This window comes from Xenopus laevis, chromosome 3L (genome assembly GCF_017654675.1).
Source record: "Xenopus laevis strain J_2021 chromosome 3L, Xenopus_laevis_v10.1, whole genome shotgun sequence".
In the NCBI taxonomy this organism is placed as follows: Eukaryota; Metazoa; Chordata; class Amphibia; order Anura; family Pipidae; genus Xenopus; species Xenopus laevis.
The window spans coordinates 78,333,310-78,351,364 of record NC_054375.1 but is presented as its reverse complement, the minus strand read 5'-3'; the positions used below and the strand labels follow the sequence as shown (position 1 = coordinate 78,351,364).

Genomic DNA, 18,055 nt, shown 5'->3' with positions numbered 1-18,055 from the left:
AGTTCTGATGGACAAATCTGTCTTTCTTCCTTTCTATCCTGAAACATATTGTCCTAGTAACTAAGAATCTTTTTCTAAAGGAAGATTATGCCCCTTATGTAGGTTACAACTTTGCTTGTAGATCAATGCTGATTAACACTTTTAGATATCACAGGCACTATAAAACTATTGACTATAGTGAACATGTTTGCATATATATCTGTAATCTTGTTACATGCTTTAGTAAGGGGTATCCAACCACATGTTCAAATGTGGCAAAAAAATCTGATGGTTTCTGTCACAAAGCCTTCTGTCCCTTTAAGACTTAAACTTTAAACATTTTCTTACTTAAAAATAAACCACTAAATTTCAACCTGTGCAATTGTTAGCTAACAGGCCAGACATCAGAATGCTCAGAAACTCCTCCCACTAATTTGAATGGCAGTTATGTGGAATTGCTGGTGCACCTGTGTGCCTGAAAACAGTAGCTGCTGTGGCAATCTGGATTGCAGGCCATTGCAATTTTATTGAATGGGAAGCAATTCAGTTTTGTAATCTATTTGCAGAGGGCAACAAAATGCTGACAATTGCTACGTGTGCTATTACCCTAAATTTATCGGTACACAAATGCATGTAATAATAACCTCCAAGGGTTTATTTACTATTTCACCTTTTTCTATTGCATGAGCACTATTACAGATCATGTAATTAGCTGTTGCATCTGGGGCAATAGTCTCTGCAGGGTGCACTATGCTCTTGCACTGGATTAAGATTTTGGTGCAAGATGCAGAGAGTGTCATAAGTAGACTGAAAGTACAGAGCTGGCCCATGCCTTGCAACCACTAGTGCTCTATAGCATTCAGGTTTGCATGATGTGCAAGCTAGGGTGTTTCAAGAAGATGCCCAGATGCCACCCACCAACTGCCACCTTTACATTTAGAACTGCAGGGCCAGGGTATCGCTGCATTCAGAGCAAGGTGCAGCACTTTCAACTCCATTTGAGCAATGCTAAATGTTACATCTCAGGGCACAATATTGTGCCAGTTGCCCATTGCCAGTTGACCGAAAACGATACCACATTATTAAGGATAATGTCAGTCGATATGCACTGTACCTGCAGCTGGCCACCTGTCACCCAATAACTATTACCCATCACAATGGATAATGGATATTTTGATCAAAATTCTTAGTGTTATCATTAAAATCATTAATCATTATTATCATTAAAAAGTGAATGTCTGAACAGATGTCACTCCTACAGATCTGGGCTATAAAAAATAATTTCCAAAAAAAAGGAAAACACATTGTGCTACTGTACTGCTTTGATATTCATGCTTTCAGTACAAAACCTGGAAGATCAATAAACACACAGGACTCATAAGAATTTAGTTTATTGATTTTCAGTGCTATTTATTTCATTCAGCAGTGACAATGATGAACGGTGCCTTTTAAGGTTACATGGACATAACCCAAGATACTATTGAATGGGAACATTAGCAGCTGCTGTGCTCTTGCTGTATACAACACCACATACATGTACATTGATTTGTTCTAGATTGTATATTTCTATTACTAAAGCAACCCTCTACACAACTTAGCATTACAATACCCGTATTGATGCCCTCCCACCAAAAAAGCATCCCTCACACAGATAGTTCCTAAGAATGTTAGTGGGCCTTACTTACTATTGTGGGAACAGTGCAGAAAAGGGATGCATTTTGCAAATTCTTTACCTCAATATTGGCAGTTATGGCTGTTTGTGAATGGTGCACAACGTGCAGTTGAAACATTCAAGTCATCACATTCTCAGGCCATGGCAGTATACATGCATGCTCCTCATTTGCAAGTAATTTACTCCTAAATGTACAGATTATCTTGAGCCTCAGCAAACTGCACCTAGCACATCATTTACATTAATAAGTGCAACTGGAACATTGATGTCCAGATTGTGGCAGTTTGGGCAGAAATGCTTTACAAATGGTATTTATAACAATGCATAACTTACACGTTTTTTACCTACATCAGTAAATAAGGCCCAGTACTGTTTTCCCTTAAGTGGTGGGCTGCTGAGATACCAAATCCTAAAGAGTTAAAACACATTTTGTGTTTGTGTGCAGATATATTTCTTTTATTGCTTTTATGACTGGTTTCTGGTTAGTTGTGCGAGTTTCACATTGACCATAAGAAAAATGATGAGAAGTAGATGAGAAAATACTTCTTCCAGCTTATGGGAAACTGCGCTAAGCACCACCTTCCATGAATGGAAAATATATCTCTAGTATAACGATACATGACTGTTTGGTATTAAAAAAATACAATATAAAAATAAACTCTACTTTTGTTCTTTTATTCAGTGAGCTTATGCTTTTAAACAGGTTGATGTAAAACTTAAACTTGAGGAGGAAAACAGACTCCTTGCTCACAAAGCATGGACACATTGCTGCGCAGCAATGATTTACTTGATCATCAAACATACATTTCCCGTGCCATGTCTGTACCTGTGAATGAAAAAATAGTTCTATTTCTCAAGTAAATATGTACTTCTGCACTTTATACCAGTAAGTAGAACACTGTTCTACTTTCTACATCAAAGATTTCGTTGTTTTTTTTATAGTTATGTGTCCTGGAAAATTCCAGGTAAAATGAGGTAAGTTCAGCTTTAAAGTCTAGTTATTTGTGCCTGCCATCACATAGCATGTCTTTACAGCTATGGTGGTTAAGTAAGTTACTCTATATTATGTTTTCAGAAAAAACAGACCCCATTAAGAAATGTTTTACAGCAAGTGACTGCAGATTACTGTGCACTGTTTCTTTTATGCACATATTAGAGTAAGCCATACTGCTTGCCTCAGCAAAAGGATTGTACACAGAATGCATTATTACCAATGTACCTAGTGGTTAGAGACTAGAGAGCTGTCTGAGTGGATATGCAGCAAGTTGGTTAAGAGTATGAACAGATATAAAAGGGTTGACAAATATATGATGCATTCAGTATAATGAATAAGGGTTGAACACAAGTAGGAGGGAGTGCGAGAGAGGGTCCTCCTGCAGTTATCAGGAATGGATCAGTCCATGAGGTTATAGAAGGCTGATGAGTCGAGCCATATATGGTAAGACCAGCTCAGCAGATCTTTACATGATTTGGCCACCAACCAGGGGAGTGTTAAGGAATAATATTTGAATTGACTGATATACTGCAAGTAGCCGAGAAATTAGGAAAATCAAAAACAAAAAAAAATGTTTAGAAAACATTTGTTAAATAAAAGTTCCAGCAAGTAATGCTACATTTCCCTAGATTTAATTGTGAAATTTTATAATCAGAACATTTAGGGGCAGATTTATCAAGGGTCGAATTTGAAGTAGAAAAAACTTCGAAATCGACCATCGAATAGAATCCTCTGACATCGAAGTCGGAATATTTTATACATCGTACGATCGTACGATTTTCCCAAAAAATCCTTTGACTTCAAAAAACTTAGCAAAACACACAGGAGGTCCCCCATAGGCTAAACAGCAATTCGGCAGGTTTAAGTTGGCGAAGTATTGAAGTCGAAGTTTTTTTAAAGAGACAGTACTTCGATTATCGAATGGTCAAATAGTCAAACGATTTTTACTTTGAATCGAAGTCAAAGTAAATTCGAAGTTGTAGTATCCTATTCGATGGTTGAAGTATCCAAAAAATTACTTTGAATTTTGAATTTTTTTACTTTGAAAATTCCCATGAATTCACTTCGACCCTTGATAAATCTGCCCCTAAGAATCACAATAATAAACATTAATGTGGTTGAGAGTGACAACATCATTTCTCTAACCCCCACATGGGTACATTTGTGAATGGCATCCATGTGCACAGTTTTGCACCCTTCTGTGTGCTTTACAAATTATACTTTTGCTGTTGTTGCAATGAAGGGTGCTTTTATCAAGCAATATTGCAGCTTACACTCATATGTACAGTATATAAGCTAATGAATAGATAAGGAATAATTTGTGTGTAGGAATCAATTGTAGCATGTTACTGTTCCTTTCACCAAATATAAAGAGAAGATCATCCACCCACACTATAAAAAGTTATATAGTCTTGTTAACTTAGAGCCCCCAAATATATGGAGCCCATTTTTCCCTATAGCTTACCTGAGTATGACATAGCAATCACTTTAATGGACAAGTGAGGGCTCCTTTACCCAAACATAGATCCAAAAACTAAACAGCACTCTGTCAATGAAACAAGTCACTGGTTGCTATCGGCTGAAAATCCATTACTGAGTTATGAGTGTTTACTATGACTGAGCACAAGTCAGAATATGAAATCCTTAAAGGCCAATGGATAGTATAGAAAAATCAAAAATGTGATTTTAGTATACTAAAGGCTATGGTTTTCTTTAAAAAAAAAAAAAAAACAACACACATTGGCAACAATGGTATTTCATTAACTACTGCTTGTAGTTTGTGGGGTTGCTATGGACACACAAAAACAAAAAAAATCTATGAAAACATTTGCCAAAAGCAGGATATCCATTTTAGTCAGTAGGCAGTTTATCCTGGGTTTGTGGTCCATATTCAATTAACAGTGAGTGCAAAGTTCTGCATTTCTAAGATGCTCTACCCTGTGATAGTCAAGATCCTGACACTACGCATATAAATAACTACAAATTGTAAGGTTTAATTCTTGAACATCCTGATGCTTATGATTAAGTGCGAGACACAAAACGCTTCAAGCTTGTGTTTAATTGTGTTCCAATGTGTTTAATTGTGTTCCAATGAGAAGTGTTACATTATATTTCTATGGATGGTGGTCTGGTGAATGTGCATAAATTGTGAATACCGCACCTCCTCTCCTTTCTGCCTGGTGGTGCAGAACACCCTAGAACTCCCTAGACATTTCGGGGGGATTTTCACCCTCCCTTCATCAGAATGATATGGGTGAACCCCCCCGAAACATTGATGCACAGATGGTGGAAAATAAAAGGGGTAAGATCCCCACCTGCAAAATAACATGGTGTTCGTGCGATTCTCTTCCATTGTTCTCTGGTGAATGTGCACCCATCAGGATAAGAAGTTGGAATTCTCCACTTGCTACGGGCTCAGGGCTGCAGTGTCTGGGCCACCAAGAGCTTCTGGTGAGTTTACTGAAAGTTTTTAAAATCTGCCTTTAAAGCCTCAGTGAGACAAGGAGTTGAGGTCTAAAGCAACGGGCTTGGGCATCTGAGCCACATTTCAAATTTGGTGTGTATTGTGTGTACATTACCTATAGTACCAGTTTAGATAATGAGAATGTTAATTCTTGAACATTGTTTAGTATGTGTATTATCAGGCCTGCCAAAGAATGTCAGGAGCCACAAGCTTTTTTTCCAAGGGATTGACTGAAAGCCTGCTCAGTGTATGTATTAAACCTAGAGAACATAGACAGAAAGCGGGAGTAGGGCATATGCGTAATTAGATTACATAAACTTTTTAAGCAGAGTAAAGGTAACAGTCAGAGTATAGTCCATAATATGAGAGTTTGCTAGGGAGCTACTATTTCCTGAGTAAGTATATCCAATCTACATTCTGAGCTAGTATGTAATTAAAATGTATGTGGAGGAACAACAGGACTATAGTCTATAGTCTGGGTAGTTAGTTTTTGCCTTTTGTTCTCCTTGGGAAGCAATGACAAAATGTTACATTTGTGAATGCACAAGCATGTAGTTTTCACTTTAAACACTCATACTAATAAAACAATTCACAGTATTTTCATACATGTATGTTGAGTGGATGATCCTGACCAATATCTTTACAGCATGGATATTTGTCAGTTTGTCATTCAGAAAAGGTTGAAAACCTCAGCTGCCAATGCACCATGTTTGCCATAATGTAAAATGTGCTCATGTGCACAGGGTCAGGTAGATGCCATTGAAATCCATGACAGCAAGTAGCATAGGCCGTGTTGCTGTAATCTCCTCTATTTTTGCACTGGTTGAAAAAAAAGCCTGATGTTAGCCTTACGGTTTTGTGCATGTATTGGGGAAAACATCCCACCTGATTTCCATATAATATGGATATGAGTAGGTTTGTGGATGGGGCACTGTCAGCCAGGATAAGGCTACCTTTACACTTGGGTGTTCACAGGATGGAATAATTCACTTAATAAATATGGGTCATTTTATTGCTTGCAAATTTTGATTGTTGTCTGAGAAATAGGGCCTGTAGTCTTTATTTAATAAAAATAGGAAGTGAAGCACCAAGTTGAATATGGATGTACTTTTTGACAGACTTGCAAACATGCTATTAGTAATGGTTTGGTAATACCATTTATACTTACATAATTATTTCAGTATGAAACTGTAGACTTGCATGATCTTTAGGTGTTTAAATCAAATATCTAAGGTAATATGATTCTCACAGATAGCAATCAGTTCTCGTTTTTATTGAGAACCATGATATGTACAGTGGTGCTTGAATGTTTTTGAACCCTTTTGAATTTAAAATTTCTTCATAAATATGACCTAATACCTGATGTTTTTCGCACAAGTCCTAAAACTTCATAATAAAACCCAAAGGAGTAAAAAAAGAAGCTGTCCTGGTGCAAAGGCAGCAATGCAGCCCAAAAAAATAATACTGCCCCCACCATATTTTACATATGAGATAAGGATTTTTAGATTGTATTGCAGTGTTTGCCTTTCACCAAAATTAATGCTTTTTATCAAAACAAAAAACTTCTATTTGGTCTACTACATCCATAGAACTTCCAATGCCATTCTGACTTATCCATGTAGTCTTAAGCAAACTATGGACAGGCAGCAATGTTCTTTTGGACTGAAGTGGGTTTCTCCTTGCAAACCTGCCATGCAAACCATTGTTGTTTGGTGTTCACCTAACAGTGACATTCACCAATGCAAGAGAGGCCTTTTTTTCAATAGATATTAAACTGGGGTTCTTTGAGATCTCCTGACTTAGTGCATGCCTTGCTCTTGGTGTGATCTCAGTTTTCATCCCATTCATTGAAACATGACTATCCCCATCAGATGAATGTTTGCCAGACACAAATATATATTGTAACTTTGGTTTGTGATCCATAAATAAATAAATGCACAAGCTTTATATTTTTGACTCATTTGTTTAATTGGGTTCTCATTATCTAGTTTTAGGACTTCGGTGAAAAATAAATCGCATTTGAAATTATATTTATGCCAATATATTGAATAATTACAAGGGTTCACACACTGTCAAGCAGCAGTGTATAAGCATCTAAAACCCCAAGAAGACAAGAGTGTTTAGAAACTACAGACAATTTGTGCTGCTCTTACCTAAGAGGGTCAAAGAAAACTGTGCTTTTCACTGCAAGCTACACAAATATATTATTAGGTTGATTTCATGTTAATGGTGAAAAAGTGGTGGGTTAAATTTTTCAGTAGCATATTCTTAAAATACTTTAATGCTCCAAGCTCATGCAGCAATTAGTGTGCTTGTGTAGTGAACCACCAACCTTCAGTAATCCAAAGTAGCTATTATGGTCCTAGGCTCCTCAAAAGAAGCCAACATGACCTGCTTTGGTGGAATCACAGAAATTATTTCCCCAGGATCTGGGGAAGAGTGACCTCGATCTATCAGGGTAGTGACATGTTCCTCCCTGTCCTCATATAAAGTGCTAATGTGAAGCAGAGGGTGAGTGGGGTTACGATTAAACACACTCATTGGTTCTGGTTTCACCTGGCCGAGCGTTACACTCGATGTAGTCACTGCTGCAGAGGTCCTGTTGCCACAAGTAAGGAACAACCCAGAAACAGATACATCTCTACAACTCTCAGTTAATGGCTGATTCTCTTTTTCTGTGTCCGCAGTTAGTTTTGGCATATCTGGAAAACAATAAATGCAAAATACACGTGCACATTTTAAGATATGTTAAGACTCTTTTTTATGTGAGGCTAATTTGGTCTCCCAACATCAAGGGTCTACATCAAGTCAAAAAGAACAAAAACATGATTCATACTGTGAACAGCTTTGCACCATTACAAACCACCAACGTTTGATCCATGTAGTATCTCCAAAATGCCAAAGATAAGCTGTTCACAATATCACTTTGAGCCTGCTCCTAAACAAAAATACTAAACAAAAAATACTTTGGCTGTGGCATCAAGTTTTATTTGGCAATAATCCTCAAGGAAACTGAGAGTATAATAGTACTGCTGAAAACAAATACACTGTCAATATGAGTAACTTAACTTAATGGGGTAACCTGTGATTACCTGCAACAGCGTAACAAAACAGATCCTCTTGTTTGACCATGTCAACAGAAATTATTTGCTTAATCTGGCCTTCTAAGTAGTACAGTGAAACAGAATCACTGGCACAAAGGGCAAGTGCAGCAGGAGGAACCCTTGCAAGTGCAATGTTTCAGGGCCATTACCCTTTTTTGGGCATTGCAGTACTGCTAATAAACTTGAAAGGGTTCACCTTACTGCACTTGCATTGTGTGCTGATGATTCTATCCTACTGTTTTTGGGAGAGTGGCAATCTCCCACAAGGCTTCCACAAGGCGGCAGATTTTGGCACCGAAACGCAAGAGTTTGCATATTAGATCCGAAATTTGCTGCATGTACCTGCACCCGGCCTGATGCATTGGTTCCGGATGCAAGTAAGATGGCCGATGCCAGCGTAGGGGCTGATTCTTGGCCTGCTTTTTTTCTACAGGCCGAGATCAGCTCTGTGGCATCAGCCTAAAGCTGGGAAGGTAAGGGTGTACAAGCACCTCCCCTTTTGTTTGTCATAAAAGTATTATGTCAAGTCAGGCTGATTAAAATATTCACCCATGGATCAAAAATAAAATATGGAGGGCACTTAATTCATGGCATGAAATATAAATACTATAGAGCAGTGATCCCCAACCAGTAGCTTGTGAGCAACATGTTGCTCCCCAAAACCTTGGATGTTGCTCCCGGTGGCCTCAACCCAAGCACTTTTTTTGAATTACTGACTTGGAGGCAAGTTGTTATTGCATAAAAAACACATATTCTGCCAAACAGTGTCTCAATGTAGGTTGACATTCCACCTAGGGGCTACCAAATGGGCAATCACAGCACTTCCTTGGTACCCCAAGAACATTTTTCATGCTAGCGTTGCTCCCCAACTCCTTTAACATCGGAATGTTGCTCATGGGTTCAAAGGGTTGGGGATCTCTGCTATAGAGAGTGGGTGCAATGGAAGGCAGTTTTCTAAACATTGATATGTTCATTAAGCAAATTTTATGTAACTGATTTCAAAATAGCCACTGATATAAAAACAATTACATAATAATGCAAAAGGGATACCTTTAAAGTACAGGATAAGGCAGGGCCAGGAAAAGCAGACACATATTAAGACTGATAACCCCCAAAGTTATTTTTACATGGGAGATCTATATAATATGCATATATAATATGCATGGATATACTGAAGAATATAATTATTTTTTAAATATCTTTCTGACTTTTACACCTTTAGTAAATGACCTTACCTTTTGTAGATGTTACAGAATCGGTTATTCTTTCTTCATGGTTCAGGAAGCCACTCTCTTGGCTTTCAGACATGGCAATTGGAGCACTTTCCTGTGTCTCTGACATGGGTTTTTTATTGTTAAGGACATATGGATGAACATCTAAGGAGAAGTGACGAGAATGCTTCTTATCACCCATAATGCTTATATCAGCTTTAGGAGACATTGTCTGAGAGGAGCATTTGGCAGAAGCTTCTAAAAAAGGGGCTATTAAGCTCTCTGTAGCAGTTTTCCTTCTCACAGGTTTAAGCTTTTCAGGTTTGCTGTTTTCAATTTTTATGATTGCTAACTGTTCCTTAAAGGGTTGAGGAAGAGGGTTGCTACTTGGAATCCACTTCATTTTCTTCCTTGGTCGTTTGACAACAAGCTGTTCATTGACATCAATGTCAGCTGGATCTGTGTTAGGGTCAACAGTCTGAATTCCTGAATCACGCATGGTGGGTGTGGCATCGTAGTTTGACTGTGCCAGAGCCGCCAGCAGTTGACGAACCACATTGTCATACATCAGATCACTCTCATTTGTGATGAAGTCCAGTCGATTCAAGGATTTGATGTGGTCCCGATTTTCATTGCAAAACATAGCAAGAATATTAATATCACAGAACTGTGACTTTTGCAACTGTTTCTTGGTCTTAATGCCAACTTTGTTAAGTTTATCAAATATGAAGTTGGACTTTCGTACAATGAAAAGATGGATTAAATTGACAAGGATGATTAGATTCATGAAACTAAGAAGAAATATATCCACTGAAGCAATAATTCTTTGGAGCTGAACAGCTGGCAGTTTACAGTTCATTCTTATGAGCAACTTTGAGTTTATGGTTTTATGAGGGGGCTCTCCAAGTGCACATATGAATTCATTCTGTTTTTGGGTTGCATAATAAGTGCTTAGATATGTTATTGGTATAATGCTTAAAAAAATAATGAGCAAATGCCTGGCTAAATATAACTTGGCTAAGATGTTACTCCGACCTCTTCTTTCCAAGTACTTTTCAAAAAGATTTTGTTCGGGGCTTTTTTCCTTTTCTGCATTTTCTATAATCTCTCGTTTCTCTCGTTCAGTAATACTTGGACCCTTTGACTGAATTTGCTTCTCAATTTTGGGTGCACGTCCCTCTGCTGCCCGGTGATAGCAGTTGTCAATCTCTTGAAGAAGAAAGTTCAGTTCTGAAGTCAACCTTGTTGAGGCAAGAAACTCCCAACCCAATGCAGGTATGTACATTATTCCTGCAAAAGCTAGAAGAGCATAGGGCAGAAACTTGTGTTCAAATAATGAAGGCCATTGATTAATATCCACTCCTGGTAGGGCATCTTTAAGCTCTGTCCAGCAATATCCTCTTGCATACAAGGCTTGATCGCGGGTGAAGTTTTGAGGTGTGTAACAGTATATAGGCTCCTCTGCATAACAGAGAGAAAAGTCACTGTTGTGGGTTTAACCTAAAAAAAAGCTCTGAAAAATAATGTAGATTTTATTTTTGTTGATTAAACTGAACAGCATGACCCTTAAATATATTATTCTGGCATCAAATGACTTTGTTTAAAAAAATTGTCATTTTCATAGACCAAGAGCATGCTTCATTAAATACAAAGGTAAACCTCGCTGTAATTCCATAAATATCTTTTACTATTTATAATGTTTGTATCTTAAACTCATGGAAACTTGACAATATCATGGGTCATTATGTAATTCTTATGCCAACTGTCAACGTGCTCACTTTGGAAAAATTGATAAAAACTATTGATATGAAAAAAATCCCAAAAACCCACTGTTGATAAGACACAAAATGTTGGTGTAAATGTTATTGCAGTAAAAGCAGTATTTGTTTCCTTGCTGGTTCTCTGGGCCTCAGTTCAAACAATGTACTACAGGAAAAGTCAGTTACAAACAGGCAGAAATATATAGCTTTCAATAGCAATTACAAATAACTTAACAACCTTTAGAACCTTTAGAACCTTTAGAAATCTGTATTGTTTAGCAGTGCTAGAGAGTGCGTGTGCAGCGTTTGGTGCTAGGACCATGCAGCCCTGGGGGGGAGTGCGTGCGCAAATGCCAGCGCAAGCCTCGGGGCTCCGATCGTGGAAATCTGGCCCTGCACCCACATGGCAAAGTAGGGCAGGCGGAATATGGCACACACAGGCAGAGTATGGCACACACAGGCAGCTTAGGGCAGGAAGAATATGGCACTCACAGGCAACAAAGGGCAGGAAGAGTATGACATACACAGACAGCATTTGGATAGCAGAGTGTAGCGCACACAGGCAGCATAGGACAGGCAGAATATGGCACACTGAGGCAGTATAGGGCAGGCAGAATATGGCACACACAGGCAGAGTAGGACAGACAAAATATGGCACACATAATCAGCACACACATAGCCAGAGTTGGACAGTGAGAGTATGGCACATGCAGACAGGTAGGATAGAGCGAGCACAGACAAGGCAGGAGACAGGGAAACCTATCAGGACTACTCTAAGATGTACAGTAAATACTCTACTATATGACACAATGCCAGCCATGGTTGCTCCTACAGTCTCCAGCACCATGTTGTAGCTCCCACCCTTTCCAGCTATAGTCAGGTGATCTCAGTGGTAGCCAATAAAAGGGCAACCATGTTTGGGACTTTTTAACTTGAAAACAAGTAAGTTGCAGATTGCATGTAGTCCCTGTGTAAAATGTATAATGAAGCAGTATAATTCTTAATGAATCAGATGAAAGTGAGTGTAGGAATGGCCAGACCAGGGATGACTTGAAATGTATGGACAACCAATCCCTGTTTTGTTTAAAGCGGAAGGCATTTTTTAGTAGCATAAGGCACAAAATGTCTCAATGTCCTTAATATATATTGATAATGGGTTAAGTGCAGAGGACTTCTTGTATTTGTCTGTATGAATTTTGTGGTCACAACCTCATTGTACCCCCACTTAATGGTTTAAAAATTATTGGTGAGCACAACTTTCCCTTTTTTGTTACTGCTTCTAAAGTCTGTATTAGGTGTGAACAGGTTAACAATGTGGGCACTGACAATACAGGGTCTTACAGGTGTGAACAATAACTGGATAACAAGTGTGCAGGGCTTTTACAGAATAAGTGGCTAATTTGCATACAGAGGGAATGGACGTATATGTTGCAACAAATACATCTCACTACACAAGCCCAGGGAACCTTAATAAAATAAAATAGATTTGATATAATGCCCTACACATGAGCCCAGTGTATAGTTTATGTGCCATATGTTAGGAAGTGTAGGGGGGAACCCAGTTAGCCAAAAAAAATGTTATGGTCTTTTGCAGGCTATCAGAAAAAAGGAAATCCTATCTATTCCATTGCACTTCGCCTGGTCTGAGGTGGCGAAGGCAAGTCTGGCGTACGAGGTAACGTTCAGTAAAATCCGCATCTTAGTGAATTTGCGGAGTTACGTCCATTCGCCAGAGCGAAAATTCACCTGGCGTTAGAGTAACGCTAGTGTCAATCTCCTTTACTAGCGAAGTGACGCCTGCGCCCATTAAGGAACCGGTGTAGATACAAAATGACGAATTTTCACTAGCGTTAGTCACCTTTAGAGAATCTGCCTATTAATCTGAAGTGTGAACATTACCTTTTAAAGCTTACACAAAGGTAAGCAATCAAAGCAACCAGACTTTAATGGAGGGCCACACAGTTTGACAGCTCTGGTTTGCTGGATCAATACTTTAATCAGGTAAAATATTTTTTCCCAAATGTAACAAATAATTTTTCAGATGTCATAATTTTTTTCACTAGTTTTTTTTCAATGTGTCTCAGGCAAAAGCAATTATTATTAACCTTTGCAAGATTGAGTGGATCCAGGCAACAAAACACACGGGTACCTTATGTTAAATTCTTGCAAGAAAAATGTTTTTAAAATGTGTCCAATAATGTGACCAATAATAGTAAACTATTTATAATGTCATTCCCCAGAACATAATCTTTCATGTGTTCTATTAACACACCTGTAAATAACTTCCACACTACAGATGTCTGGCCTATCATTGCCAGGCTGATACTGCAAATGCATTAAAGGGGTCGTTTACCTTCCAAACACTTTTTTAAGTTGAGTTATTTTCAGATTGCTCTCCAGAAATAAAGACTACTTTCAATTGCTTTCCATTTTTTATCTTTTACTGTTTTTACAAAATCTAAGCTTAATGTTCCCGTCTGTCTCTGGTGTTTGAGTCTGTCAGCTCAGTAATTCAGGAGCAGACTCTGAACTGTTACAATTTTGCAACATTTAGTTGATACATTTCTCTGCAGCATCTCTGTACTATTAGCAACTATTGTATCAATTCATACAGCTGCCTTTAATAAAACTCAGGGATTCTACTCAGGACAAAGATAAGAAATGTATGAACTTAGGGGGATATTTATTAAAGTCTGAATGCTAAAAACTTTGTAAAAATTTAGTTTTTTTACTAGAAAATGTTTAGAGATTTATTATACCCCGAGGCTGCAAAAAGTCTGAATCTGAAAATCCGCCATCTCAGACCTGGTGAGGTTGTATATAAGTCAATATGAGACGTCCCTATCCTATTTGGAAGTTTCTGTGGTCTGCACTGGAATTAGCCTGAAAAGCCAACTATTTCAAACCTTTCGGGCAAAAATCAGAGAAATTTGGGCTTTTCAGAAAAAAAGCCAGAAAAAAAATCCCTAAAATTGTACGATTTGGGTTTGTGCTCGATTTTATAGAGTTTTTCCTGATCCAATAACATCTTGCTATTTACACCTCAATATTAGAAAAACAGTCACACATAGAAAAAAGAAAGCAATTGGAAAAAGTCTTTATTTCTAGTGAACTGTCTGAAACCAACTGAACTGAAAAAGGTGTTAGAGGTGAACTACCCCTTTAAAGGAAAACTATACCTTCAGTATGAAACTTAACTAACAGATCATTCATATCATCAAAGAATCTTACTATATCGACATATACATATCAGTAAATATGGTCCTTTTACATCTTTTGTTCTCCCTCAGAGATCACCTGACAGAAAATAATGTAATTACTGTAACAGAAATGCGGAAATAAAAGACAGAGCCCATTGGCTAATGTAAACTTGCATGTATGTTTGCCCTTGGTTTGTGCATCAGCACAGTGAATGTTAGGAGCCCTTACTATTTAAAATGGCAATTTTCTATTTAGGATTATCCAATAATAAATACTACTAGAAACATATATTTTTATGAAAAATGTGATATAATTTTTTGGAGACCTGCAATGTTCAGGGTGATTGTTTGCCTTTAAATATTGCAATTACATAAGCTTTACTGCAATCCTACAATCAACCTGTGAGCAGTAGTTTGAGAATGTCAAAAATACTAGTATGGTTAAAACCAAACTAAGCTCTCTAAAGGCAGCCATAAATGGGCCAAATTTGTACTCCAACTGATTGGCCCACGGGTCCAATGGACTAAGAAAATACAAGGGGTCACACAAGGTATTGCTGCCTTTCTATTGTTCAGATAATTTAAGTAAAGAGCACAAACAATTGGAACAGTATCTCATTTTCACTTCATTTGTTGAGGCACTGCTGACAAATTGTAAGCAAATGTCATTTTCAAACATGTCCAATCCCCAAACTGACCTATATCCATGGATATTGGTCATGATGGAGGGCTAGATTTAGAAAGAGGAAAAATGGATCAAGGAAATATATGACAGAGCTGGTTAATTAACATAGGTTCTAAACAAAATGAGCCATTAGCTCATAACTACTAGTTATAAAATGAAAGCAAAAGTCTCAGTGTATTCTATTGGCAACTGTGCTTGTGTTGTTTAGAACCTAGTAATTCCACTATGTATTCTTCCTCTGTCCTAAATCAGTGGCCAGTCTGTGCAAAGATGCGTCAGCTGAATATGCCTCAGAAACATTTGTGTTCCCGAGACAGCTTTTCAGGGGCCGATTGCCCAGTCTATAGCTGTAATATATACAGAACATAAATGTGTAGTTACCCAAAAAACAGCCATATCATCAAGGAAATCAAGTAGATTAACCTACATTTATTTTATGTTTCTGGACTTCATCTAGAGACATTTACATAACTGTTTGATCGTCTATTTTGTTGTTAATGACGTGATGATGCAACTTTGGTCTGATCAGAACAGTGAGATCTAGATTGTTCTGATAATCCAGACAACATGAACTATTAAACAGGTTGGGCAAAGCTTGGGGAACTACTGCTTTAAATTACAAGTTTTTAAATCATATTCTTCCTTGGAAGGTTAGCTTAAGACGAGTCTATTTAATGTGTCCACAAAACATAGAAAAAACAAATATTATTTCAATATATTTTTGTCTTGGTTAAAGAAACTTTAAAAAACACAACACAGATCAGTGATTACAAGGTCATAACCACAATTAAGAAGGACATTTTCATACATATTGCTTTAAACTTGAACTCAAGTTGCCAATCGTGGCGATTGTCAGCTCTACCAGGTTAGGTAGGAAAGATGTATCTGACTGTGTATGACAAAGGATACATTGCTTCTTCATAAAAAAAGATCAGCATTTGCATTGCAATCAGTTTTTCTCCTGCACATAGTCTGTCCATATTCTCTTTAGCCTTGTAGACAACTGCCAGGCCTTGTTTGTAAATTAACACATTTGCTTTAAAATTGCCAGTGCTGGTGCTTTCACTTGATTTGCCAGAAACCAGGGTTGGCATTTTCACACTGGAATTTGAGCAAGGAAAAATGCAGTAGCTAAAATGCCCAAAAATCACTAGAGGTGGTATAGGGCTTGCAGATAAATATATTTTTTTTTAACATTTACTTACAATATGGACCTTTTAATGCTGACATGGCATGCAGAATAATGCGGTTCTAGCTTAACTTTCAAATACATCCAATATATCCCAAGTCTCACTCAGTAACACCAAGGCAGAGGCAGCTCTAATAGTCATTAATCACTAATGCTGGGGATGGAGTCAGTGTTCAAGGACCATGAATTTCTTCGCCTTAGCGAGTCAGTTACAAAACGTACAACGATGCATTGCATTACATTGTATCTATATATCTACATAAATCATAATATTATCAATTATATTTTGGCAGCTATAGGTTTCAAGGTCAGACTCTATTATTTCAGTGATTAAGTTAAATTTTAAGAAATTCTTTACTGATTACCATTTGCTTCTCTGTGACATAGTCTTATAAACAAAGCTTTGCAACAGAAGCCATGATTTAGTAATGTTAATGTTTTTATTTACATAATTATAATGTACTATGGATAGGTGGCTGTAAATAGAAAGTGCATCCTGCATAGTCCACTTACCAGCAAAGTTCTTTGTGAAGACTAAGGTAACGAGGAGTATAGGTATAAGGACGGTGCCAATGGTCACCACTCTGTCAAAGGGAAGTTCAAGCTTAAGCTGCACCAAAAGAGCTGCCAAAGAGCCAGCTCTGTCATCTTGCTGCCCAGGCAATATCAGTTCCTTGAGTTTCTCTCCAGCCAGCAAAGCAGTAGCCATGTCTGGATGGTTATCAATGATATGTTGCATATGCGTATGAGGTTCTGGTTCACTTTAGGCTTCTCTCTCTTGCTTCTGTGTCTGGTGTTCTTCCCAGTTAATGGGGCAAATACGGTTAGCTGTGTTTAGTGTATTCTTCAAGGAAAAACAAACATTACAATTAATAACATATGGGATGAACAAAAATGTATCACAGTCAGCATTGCAGCAGTACCTATAATTGGCTATATCTTCCTTTCAATGGGTTTTTAAATTAAACAAGATTCCAATGTACATTAAAATGGCTGCACCTAAAAGTAGCTAGAAATAGAATAAAAAATTCACTAAGCAAATACATTTTCCATTTTCAGTATAGAAACATCTGCAGTCAGCTGCAGTCCTAAAAAAAACCAAAAAGCTCATTACCGACAACAGACATTTGTGTTGCAAGTTGCATATAGAGATTCAGTATCTATTCACCTGCTGCTGCTTGGGCTCCTGAGAAAATGATATGCAACACAGCGGCCATCTACAGATTTCAGACAGAGTGAAAACTTACATGTCATGTCACTGGAAGCCGGCAAATCTTTAAGCAAGGCTGAGAGAGATTAGATGTACATTCACAGTGATGCTTGCTCCCAGCATTGAAAGACAGCTGGAATGTTTTACAAAGAATTCTCTGCAACCACTATGCATCCCAGTAAAAACACAAAAGGGCAAACTGCTGTCAGAATAGGTATGAAATAGGTCTATAGATGTTAGCCATATGATCAGTGAATGAAGAGACAGCATTTCCAAATACTGCAGGCTACAGAAGGGAGGCGGGATCTCTGACTGTACACTCTGTACCACAAATGTGTTCTGCATTTCCCTTCCGCCTAGAGACAGAGTCAGACTCCTGTTCGCATGGTACCTTCTGTTTGTGCTAAAGCATATATGTTTGTTGCAAAATGGAGAGCACAGATTCCAGTAAAGCATGTGCCGTTCCATATCTAAAGATTGCATTTGTGCTCATATTATTGAAAATTTCACAACCACATTAAAGGATGAACTCAAGATTTCAAGGTCAGTGCATACACCATTGTGTGTTTATTCAGGGGTAATCAACC

The 18,055-nt window shown here is 37.9% G+C and overlaps 1 protein-coding gene across 2 annotated transcripts; it reads right to left on the bottom strand.

Moving 5' to 3' along the window:
- Positions 1–2,206: 2,206 nt before the first annotated feature.
- panx2.L (pannexin 2 L homeolog) lies at positions 2,207–17,766 on the bottom strand. 2 transcript variants are annotated; one of them, XM_018251710.2, is made up of 5 exons: positions 17,506–17,766; positions 16,772–17,102; positions 9,449–10,885; positions 7,666–7,811; positions 2,207–2,477 (listed from the first exon to the last, which is right to left on the bottom strand). In XM_018251710.2, exons 2-5 carry the CDS (start codon positions 16,995–16,997, stop codon positions 2,220–2,222), a joined length of 2,067 nt encoding a protein of 688 aa, XP_018107199.2. In that variant the 5' UTR covers positions 16,998–17,102; positions 17,506–17,766; the 3' UTR covers positions 2,207–2,219. The 2 variants fall into 2 exon arrangements, with proteins under 2 accessions (XP_018107199.2, XP_041442359.1); XM_041586425.1 differs by lacking the exon at positions 2,207–2,477 and having other exon boundaries at positions 5,764–7,811.
- Between the last annotated feature and the right edge of the window lie 289 nt (positions 17,767–18,055).